Here is a 10,272-nt window from a genome sequence, read left to right as displayed (position 1 = left end):
AAGCCCCGTTTTTGGGCGGAAGCTCCCGTGGTTGGGAGCGACGTGAACGCGGGACCGGGGAGCGATCGGCCCCTCAGCCGGCCGCGGGCTGAGCCCGCCTCCCGCCGCCCGACATCCCTGGGGTCGGTGTGGCTTTGGCGACGGTTTAGAGGAAGAAAAACCTGTGGGAAATGGGCCGGTGTGGAGAAGGCGCGCTGCCGCTCGTGTTTGTCTGAGAGGGGTGGCGGTGCCTGTTGCTGTTGTCGTCGCCGCCTCTCCTCCCCCTTTCGCTGCCCCTCTGATCGTGACTTGAAGGTAGAAATGATTAAACGCCGGGTTTAGCAAAGCGCTTTGCTTCCAAATCTGGAAAAAAAAAAAAAGTAGTCGAGAAAAATACTATGAGATAACATTTTAGTAGTGTTGACATGTTGACAGGAGTACTTTTGGGGACAGCGAAGCTAAGCCAGTGTCTTTTAGTTGTTCATTGGCTAACGTATCATGTACAGTTTTGTAGCTATACAATATATGGAGCTGTCCCGTCTAAGTTTTGGTGAAAACTTTAAAGCAACTGTTGTTTACACAGGCTTTGCTTTAAGGGTTTGTTACAGTTTTCTGGCTAGTTGTCAAACTGTTTGATTTGCTTGTGTGTCCTTTATAACTTGTAAACAAGATTTATTTGGAGTAGATTTAAAAGTAACTACAAGAAGGTGGTGTTTGAATTTTTTATTCTGACAATTGATGAAAGCAGCTGTAGAGACCGGCTAGGAGATGTTCAAGAGTGCAGGAACAAGGAGGAAAAAAAAAAGCAAAATTGTGGTTTGAGATAAAAGGGTCTCTTTTGGATTATTAATGTAAAAGATCTCATAAAAAAGGTATAAAAGTGGTAGTAACGCAGTGCTTATACAGGTTAAACTAACTTCTTGAATCATATTAAATGAGATGCTTTTCTTTTCTTGTAGTAAGAGTCCAGGATGAGTTATGCAGAAAAACCTGATGAAATCACAAAAGATGAATGGATGGAAAAACTTAATAACTTGCATATCCAGAGAGCAGACATGAACCGCCTTATCATGAACTACCTTGTTACAGGTAAAAATGAGTAGTAATGCTAGGAGGCTCTTAAGTGCATGTCGCTTACTTTATCAAGACAGATGATTTTGGCTAGAATATACTACTAGACGGCATGAAATTAAGGGCTTTGAGGACTTGGTGATTGTTGCGGGGTTCTCTTAGCAAGGTACAACTGCTCTTGTGTTCTTTTAAGTGGAAACTGACTGAGATTCAGGGACAGAGCAGTTATCATGCAGTAGAAATGACATTATTAACCTTAACTCTTCTTCAAAAAGATGTAGAAAATAAAGTATTTTCTGGAATACTGTTAGCAAACATGACCTGCTTCTGTATGATATCCTTTTTAGTGCCATTATAGCAGAGTTCAAGATATGTTGCAGTTGCTAAGTAGCACTCTGAAAGCTGCATAGGACAGCTATCAGAAGCGAGTTTTAACTAGAAAGATAAACTGTAAAAGGGCACTGTTGTCAAAATAGTTTGACGCCAAAAATATTAACCCCTTCAGCATATAGCCTAACTTCATAGTTAGAACAATCAAAAACCCTCGGAAGTTGTCCCCAGCAATTATGATGCATACCATCACAGTAAGCTATACTAGGGCGGAGGCATCTGTATCCGATCTACACCCCTGTTTACATTGGTGTGTAGGTGAAGCCTCTGGGGTGAAGGAAGAGCATCTTAGTGGCGTAAATCATTTTTATGTGTATGCAAGCATGACTTAGGATTTAAAATAGCTGTTAAAACGTTAAAAAAAATGTAGTGTTAGTATGAGAAAACAAAATTCATTTTCTGTTTCTTAGTAAAGCTGCTAGGTGTGTGTGAAGAGATTTGAGGGCTGGAGGGAGAAGGAAAGCCACTCAAATTATGAAAATGTGATTTTGAAAATACCATTTTGGAAGAAGTACACTGCTCTATTTAAGTATAAAACAAGCTTTCGAGTTAAGAGTTATCGGACTACAAGTTGTATGCATCCTTAGAGAATGAGGGCGTTTGAGTTAAGAATGAATTAAGCACATACTGTTAGATGGTTGTTGGATAAATGCATATTTAAATAGATAAGAGTTTTTCAGAGTTTCAGACTTAAACTTTAAACTCCCAAAATGCACAAGCAATACTCAAATCTTTTAATTTAAGCTGATTTTTTTTTTTAAGGTTTAATAAAATGTATTTTATAGGTAAAATGTTTCTATTTCAGAGGGCTTTAAAGAAGCAGCAGAGAAGTTTCGAATGGAGTCTGGAATTGAACCCAGTGTTGATTTAGAGACTCTCGATGAAAGAATAAAGATTCGAGAAATGATATTGAAAGGACAGATTCAAGAAGCCATTGCATTAATAAACAGCCTCCATCCAGAACTGTTAGATACAAACAGATATCTTTACTTTCATTTGCAGGTAAGGACAGCTGGCAAACTTTGTTTTTGTTTTAGAGGTTGTGGAGAGACTGGAAAAAGTAGTGCAGGTTTTACTAGTATGTTGGGAGGTTTGCGACTGAACATGGATGTTTATTCTTGGCATTGTTTTGTAGTGACGGGAAACTTTGTGGCATGGTGCAGGAACCATCATATACAATTAGTGACATGAAAACTTAGCAGGAGTGGCCTGTGACTTACCAACTTCCAATTACTGTTAGTCGGAATTTCTACTAGTTCCTTTAGAAACACATCTTTTCAAAACCTGTTACTTAGAAGTGTCAGGCTGCCTTTTTCTGCAGATTTTGTTGACAAGTCCTTGTCTCGTGGCTGATGAATAATTGACCTCAAATTGTCAAATTGTGGATTAGTGTTTGTCTCAAATTACATACTAATGTCTGAAGATTACAGTCTTGAAATACTGAAGATTTGTTAATTTGTTGAGCTAATATTGCTGTGTCTGTCTTATGTAGCAGCAGCATTTGATCGAACTGATTCGGCAGCGTGAGACCGAAGCAGCTCTGGAATTTGCTCAGACCCAATTAGCAGAACAAGGCGAGGAGAGCAGAGAATGCCTGACAGAAATGGAGCGTACACTGGCTTTGCTCGCCTTTGATAATCCTGAAGAATCACCATTTGGAGACTTGCTTAACATGATGCAGCGACAGAAGGTAGTCCTTTCTCAAAAGTAAACTCATGTTTTTTATTCGCATGTGGTGAAAATGATGTCCAAATATTTTTTAAATGTTTAGAAAAAACGTATGTAGTGATATGCAGAAGAACAGAAGTATTTCTTAAGAAAGATTAAAACAAAAAGGTGTCACTGTATTCAACTATTTGGCACTTTCCCTTGTTTTCTCCAGGCTCATAGTTTGTGGACCTTTGTCCTGACCATGTTCTGAGGAATTAGCGCACTAGGTGTGATCTTTTCAATGTCTGTATGACGTTACTGGTGTTAATCATAGGAAAACTATTACTGAACTCCAGTATTTCTTTTCCAGGTATGGAGTGAGGTTAATCAAGCTGTTCTAGACTATGAAAATCGTGAATCAACACCCAAGTTGGCAAAATTACTGAAACTACTACTGTGGGCTCAGAATGAGCTGGACCAGAAGAAAGTGAAATATCCCAAAATGACAGACCTCAGCAAGGGGACGATTGAAGAACCCAAGTAAAATGTGTGCAGATGGACAACAAACAATCTTAGTACTGCACAGTATACATTTATATCAGTCTGTGACTGAAATATTTTTACTACAGTACAGCACTCAATTCAGATTTTTCAATGAACATCTAATTTGAAGGGAGAAAAGTCCCTTTTAAATGCTGCAAAAACTGCATTGAAAGGCGCTGTATCTCTTTGAAAGTCTGACTTAGGCTATGCACTATAATACATTTTTAAAAAAAACAATTAAACAGGACAGGAAAAATAGCATTTTTAAAAGTACACAAGTCAAGCTTTCTAATTGGCTACTGATGCCTAGTTTAGTGGCCAGTGAGTTAATATGGAGTTATATCGGCAACTATTCAGTTAAGTTTAACTGTCTCCTGTTTGAAATGTGTATATAGAACAGTGACTATTTTCTATCTTTAAGTTATAGCCAGATATACATTCCCCTTAAAAGTAACTGGTCAAGTTTTCATCTATAAACTTTGCAGTAAGGTCAACCTTTTGCTTAGGAAATAGTGTACAAACTTGTAAATCATAATTTAAGGACTTTTTTTTTTCTTTCCCTTGTTTCTGACTTTTTGGTGCTTTATATGGTGAGAGCTATGTTCATAATGGATCAGTGACCCATCTTTTCAGGAGGAGTATTGTTGGAAATAAAGTTGTGTTTTCTTAATTTTCACAAATGACCAAAATGGCCCCCAGAGGCATTGGAAGGTTTTTGCTAACAGGGGCCTTTCCCCCCTGTATTAAATTTGCAGCTGTAGACACTGCAGTGATTCCACTAAAGCTTTGAAGGCCACTGGATGTTTGTAAGCTGAAAGACATGCTTGTGTTAGGAAATCGAGTGTGGGGGAGAGATGCTCATTGGAGCCTCTGATACATCTTCTTGTGCAGGATCTGCCTTTATGCTTGCTGAATAAGAACTGTAGTTGTAGAGCTGCTAGGGCTGTTTTTATGCCTTGAGCTGAGCAGAGCAGGGCTGTCTAAAACCAGAAATTTCCATTTTCTCAATTCTTCCATACCTTTCTGAAGAGATGCAGTTCATTTTCACCTGTATTTGTTTACTGACTGTCCTCACTCCACTTAGGATTGTAGTTTTAATGTTTTACACGTGAAGTCCAGACTTTCAAGTCAACAAATGGTAATCTTCTGGGTATGGGATGTTCTGGTCGACTTAACTTTGCAGCACTGTACACCGGTATATATCCAGGGGTAGTAAGCACTAATCTTGCCAAATCAATCTCCAGATTTTTTTGGTCCGTATATCAAGTTATTACAGATTTGCTCAACGAAGGCGGAGCTGATGGGTGAAATAGCTTAACATCATGAGACACTGGCAGTTGTCACACCAGTCCCATACTGTACATAATCTAGTCTTGTATGGTAGATATTACCCTGTAGAATGAAACTTAGTTTTCACTTAATTTTACTGGAATACTTACGCATTAAACTGTATAAAGCTTTGCAGATACACCTGATTTATGGAAACTAACAAAACCTGTTACTGATTGCATTACTGTGAACACTGTTTACTTGTGTAGCTATTTTTTGTGGGGGGAAACCATTGTTTGTTAAGCAGCTATTAAGAGATGTGGAACGCCAAGGTTAAGCTAGATGATGGATATAACAAAATTATTTGTTCCCGTTTATTATTGATCGTTCTGTTCTCCACTTTGAGGCAATTGTGGTGTGGAGGTCTTAAAGTTTATACATAACAAACAAGCTATCAGTAATCCCCCCAACTACAGCAGCGGTCTGGCTTTCCTTCACCCAGGCTGGTTATTCTAACACCAAACTTTTAACAGTTGTGGGTTTGGTTTTATTTTTTTTTTAATTTTTTTTTGGCTTTTTCCAGTCGGTTGATGTTTAAAAACCATGTATAACTTTTAGTTTGTGAGAAACTGTATGGTTAATGTAACTTTGTTTAATAACAAACTGCAGAAACAAAACTGGAATAGCTCTAATTTCTTCATATATAACTGATCAGCTTTTCCTTTGTTCTAACGCTTGTGTTGTTAAATCTCATCTAAAGCTTCTCCCGGTTGAAGTGGAAAGTGGTGCGTTTTTGTGGCATGACTAGCATTTTTCTCCATGAGAAATGCAGTATTACAGTCCTGGTTGAGAAGTTCACTGTACTTCTAGAATGCTACATTAATTTCATATAGTATTTGGGCAAAGATTGAGCATAGATTACTTGAATTTTCACTAGCTTGTTTTTTTTTTTTTTCCATTAAAAAAATAAATGTTTTTTAAGGGGTTTAATATAAAATTAGTATAGAACTATTTCACTTTGTTTTTATGAACATGCCACATTGATAAGCAGCTTTAATCTGTAAAGTTTTTGGTAACTGCAAGAAAATATTCGAAAGCTATGCATTTTAGAGAAAGCATAAAGGTAGTGATAATGGTACTTCTAAGGATCTTTATATTAGTGTATATAAAATAGTTTGCATATACAAATATAATATATAATCTGTTTGAAATATTCTTGAATGGTAGGGGCTGTGAAACATACTATAATTTATGGAAATATTGTACACAGTAAACAGACCTCTCAGTACACGAATGAACTTTTGTCATATGCATGAGAAATGTCTTATTTGGTGACTACTAATGAATGGGATTTTGTTAACCCATTTTTGTTAGATAACCACTTTAACAAATATTATTAAATGCCACTTTGATCAGTTTTGCTTTAGTGTAAAAATACATATTTTGTTCCACTTAATTTAGAAGAATATGAAAATAACTTTTGTAAGAAGATTTGTTCCAAACTCAACGGTGGCAAACCAATCTGGTGATTGAGGTTGTACACTACACTCCTCCCTCCCCCAGCCTTTCCTTTGTTGGAAGCAAATAAGATTTTTTTCATGAATGCTATGGACATGAAGCAGTTGGGTTGTAAAATAACCTGTCTTATATTCCTCTGCAGCAAAGCTGTGTGTCAAGCGTGTTTTGATAGGGCTACAGATCTCTCCCCTTTTCCAAAACCTGTCACCTCCCCAAGAACTGTCGTCTTCGCCGTTACCGTGTTTCTTTTCTGCCTGTCGAATCTAAGCTAAACCGTGGTTGCTTCTGTTGTACAATGGAGTCTTTTTTGAAGGGTGGGGGATAACGGGTTTCCATGAAGATGAAGTACTGGTGGTATTTTCTGAGAAATACTCACTGAACTGTTTAATTTTATATAGCTGGAAAAATAGAGGCTGCTGCGCAGGAGCTAACAGCAGAATTTTAAGTAAAGCATTTCCTCTCAAGACTTTTGAAGAGGCAAACACATACAGCTTGAAACCAGGTGAAGTACCTCTCTCTCTTTAAGGTGATTTCATTGAAATGCTTTCAGCTCCTTCCACCCACATGAAAAGCAAAATTGAAATGAATGTGGAGAGCACTTATGTAGCATTTAAGATGTGTGAAATTATCTGGAAAGAATTCTGTCTCCTTTCCACTCCTTGTACATATAGGGGAAGCCATTACATTATTCTAGGATGATTTTACTGTTTTTAATTTGTAAAATTTATGCTTTGTATGCTTGAGTATAAGCTTAAAAGCATTACTTAAAAAAAACCCTTGACTAGTAGATGAGTGTCGCTCGACTTATTTCAAACCACTTTCTGTCCAAGTTCGTTACAAAGCTTATTAAATTGAGTTGGAGCGTGATCCCTGTGTGTCTTATCTTCATGGGTAACAGAGCCTCCTGCTGTCAAGCATCCTTGAGATCCTTATCCTTTTATATTCTTTGAGGTTATGGAGTCATAGGTTGCCCTAAATCTGCCTTTAGGCTACAGCAAGTTGAAATGGGTTCCGACCTGCGGCGTAGATCTCTCTTCCATCCAGAAGCAATGTCACCAGTCGGTATTTGTTCCTGCTATAATGGTCTTGATGAAAAGGGACGAGATGGGTTTACAGCTGTGGCGTGAGCCGCGGTGTCCCCAGCCCTGCTCCGCAGCTGCTCCGCTTGATGCGCTCAGCTGCGCAGAGACGAAACACAGAGCTTATGAATACCACCCTCGAAAGGATTTGCATTTCTCAATGGACACGTCTCGGTGCTAGAAACTATTTTTATTCTTTTCCTCTCCCCTCCTGCCCTCATATAATTAAAATAAGGAGAAGGTTGGCCAAAGTGCCGGTGGGCTGCACGCCAATACGATCAGGTATGTCAGAGCCCTGCGCGTTCTCTGTCGTGCTCCTGGTGTGAAATGGGGATTCCCGCCATGTGCTGCTGCCTTACACCCCTCGCGTCCGCTTCTGCTTGGGAGTTGCTGTTCACTTAAGGGCAGTCTCAATCTGCCAACTTCTCTCAGCATTTGCTTATTGCTGTCTGCAGCAACTTTGCAAAGTTGCAATATTCAGCACTAGAAATCACCTGCGTTTTCTTCAGACTGCAGACAAATCGCATCGACACTGCTCCCGGTTAGCAGGGAGCGTCCAGGCTGCAGCTGGACTGTCCTCGCGGGAGACAGCAGTTGCCCGTTAGGGAATGTGTGCGCCTGTTTCTCCTTTCACACCCCTTCAGGATTTGGTCTTGATCTGTGCTTAACTCCATAAAATCTTCAAATAATGCAACCGTTGTCTGGATAAACTTCAGTGACAGTAAATGTCAGCTCAGATGTTAACCTAATAATACTTGGTTTAATCTTTTGACAGATTAAACTGAACACAGGAAAAACTAGAGGAGATTGTGTTCTCATATACGATTATTTTCTTTAGTCAGCACCTGTCTTCTGAACTGATCCCATTTGCCATGTAATCAGCTCGGTGGGAGGTTTCCTTCCAGAAAATTATGCAGCAGTAAAAGGAGTGATGCCTGTGTTTTTACTTTTTAAACTTATTTATGTGCGTGTAGTGGATGTTGCGCTCAAACACTTTAACTGCAGCTATTTTTTGACAGTGAAACTACCTTCTTACGTGAGAAGTACATTAGTCAAAGAAGTTATTCATTGGGGAGGTGATGCTGAGCAGTACGAGGAGAGGACCCGGAGGAGTGCAACAAATAAAACTTTGTGCGATGCGCTTCATTTCTAAATTGAATCATAATTTTAGGTTAGTAGCCGATGTTGCAGCGTCTGTGTTGGAGCTGCTTGCTTCCCACAGCAGGGAGACTTGTATTAACGCATACACGGGTATGAGTTAATGAGTTTTCTGTGTCTGTGCTTACTGTAGCATGCCCCAGACCTCTTCAGTTCTTTCTGAGCTTATTACATGCATTTCACTCCTTTAGTTACATCAGCACTCATCTCCCCTCCTGCCTCAAATTAACCCCAAACATATTTAAGAAACTATTTAAAAAAACCCAAAACGTATTGAACAATGGGTTTGATTTTTGGCTGCGTTTTGCCATGACTTGGCTCCCTCTTCTGGAAATGGGCACAGTAGCAGAATGAATAAAAATTCTTTATAGTTTCCAGTTTCCTGTCCAAATCAAGGGAGGAAAGCCTACAGCTGGATGAAGGCTAAGCCTGTGGTTGCTGTGCATGGTTCCCCGCAGTTTCCAGTTGTACCAAAGCTGCTTGTATTTGTTTTCTGCATTGGTAGCAGATCTATGCCACCGTGTGTGACTGTGCCACAGGCCTTTGGGGGGAGATCTCTTTCCTCTGAGGAAGAAATGCTGAAGCAAAAGAGAAAGTATGATTTTATGATTTTTTGCTTTAAACTTTTGTCAGCCCTGGTGACCTCCTCCTTCTGGAGTTGTCTCTATGGTGTGTGAGGAACCTTTTTGCTTCTTTCCTCTCTAAGGTATAGCTCAATAATACTGCTATCCTTCTTGATTTAAGCAGCTAACTGCTCTTCAGGGACCTGCAAGGTGTTCATGTCGGAGGAGAATGGGTGAGTTAGCTAAACATTGGTCTGCTAAAGGCTTAATTTTAATGGCTGCAGGAGTAGCAGAGGAGAGATGCCTGCCCTGCACCTGCGTCCTGGACAGCCCCGCAGCTCCGGTACCTTTCCCAAGGGCTGTGTACGGCCTTGGCCAGGCTGTGCCGGAGCTCCTCCATCCTGCGCTGACCTGAAGTTTTGCCCTCCCTGCATCCAAGCTGCTATCGGCCCCTGAACAATATCTTCATAAAGCTCCTCCGCCTGCTCATTCAGATTCCTGAAGTGAGTCATGAATCCTCTTGTTTTGGACTGAGATAACCATCATTTTAGTTATCTATTTCTATAAAGGAGTCTGATTATCTCTCTCATATCTTACACCAAGGCAGCAGTCCTATCCGAGTTAAATCAAGCTGTAACAATACTGATTCTTATTTATTTTTTCATTAAATTCTTCGGATGGGGATATCATATTCAGTTCTCATCCTTAAAAAGCAGAGACAGAACTGTTTCTGCCAGCGGAGCAGGGGCCGTCTCACCCACAGTGCACATAACGTTGCGCTTTCCAGGTGTTGACGGGAGAGGAGAGATCCTCTTTAGTCCCCTCTGTGCCCCCACTCGGACGGGGCTGTAAATATTTACCGGAGGAGGAGAAAAAAAATAGAAAAAGAGGAAAAAAACCCAGACAACCCTACAGGTTTGTGGGTGACAGATGGAGAAAGCGCTCCCGCACCCCATCCCAACGCGCCTGGGCCGGGCCCCCTCCCCGCCCGGGCACCCCGCGGGGCCGCAGGTTCGAGACTGCCCCGGGGCCGGTGCCGGCAGCGGGAGCCC

The 10,272-nt window shown here is 40.4% G+C and overlaps 2 protein-coding genes across 3 annotated transcripts in view; both read left to right on the top strand.

Moving 5' to 3' along the window:
* Nucleotides 1-943: 943 nt before the first annotated feature.
* On the top strand, nt 944-6,319 carry GID8 (GID complex subunit 8). 2 transcript variants are annotated; one of them, XM_009893447.1, is made up of 4 exons: nt 944-1,068; nt 2,246-2,442; nt 2,933-3,130; nt 3,461-6,319. In XM_009893447.1, the coding sequence occupies exons 1-4, from the start codon at nt 951-953 to the stop codon at nt 3,632-3,634; spliced, it is 687 nt and encodes a 228-aa protein (XP_009891749.1). In that variant the 5' UTR covers nt 944-950; the 3' UTR covers nt 3,635-6,319. The 2 variants fall into 2 exon arrangements, with proteins under 2 accessions (XP_009891749.1, XP_009891751.1); XM_009893449.1 differs by having other exon boundaries at nt 946-1,068; nt 2,936-3,130.
* Nucleotides 6,320-9,436: 3,117 nt separating this feature from the next.
* Nucleotides 9,437-10,272, top strand: part of SLC17A9 (solute carrier family 17 (vesicular nucleotide transporter), member 9) — a 23,925-nt gene continuing 23,089 nt past the window's right edge. The window contains exons 1-2 of the mRNA XM_009893576.1: nt 9,437-9,453; nt 9,660-9,723. Of these exons, the coding sequence (XP_009891878.1) occupies nt 9,437-9,453; nt 9,660-9,723 (81 nt within the window). The remainder of the gene's footprint in view (nt 9,454-9,659; nt 9,724-10,272) is intronic.

This window comes from Charadrius vociferus, unplaced genomic scaffold (genome assembly GCF_000708025.1).
Source record: "Charadrius vociferus isolate BGI_N301 unplaced genomic scaffold, ASM70802v2 scaffold259, whole genome shotgun sequence".
NCBI classification, from domain to species: domain Eukaryota; kingdom Metazoa; phylum Chordata; class Aves; order Charadriiformes; family Charadriidae; genus Charadrius; species Charadrius vociferus.
The sequence above is the reverse complement of the archived record's forward strand: the minus strand, read 5'-3'. Positions and strand labels throughout refer to the sequence as shown.

What these genes read in the sequence shown, in the direction of transcription:
- GID8 (XM_009893447.1), top strand. Translation starts at nt 951, where the DNA reads ATGAGTTATGCAGAAAAACCTGATGAAATCACAAAAGATGAATGGATG. An exon ending in CATGAACTACCTTGTTACAG is followed by an intron (nt 1,069 to 2,245) that starts GTAAAAATGAGT and finishes TTTCTATTTCAG; the next exon opens with AGGGCTTTAAAGAAGCAGCA. An exon ending in ATCTTTACTTTCATTTGCAG is followed by an intron (nt 2,443 to 2,932) that starts GTAAGGACAGCT and finishes TGTCTTATGTAG; the next exon opens with CAGCAGCATTTGATCGAACT.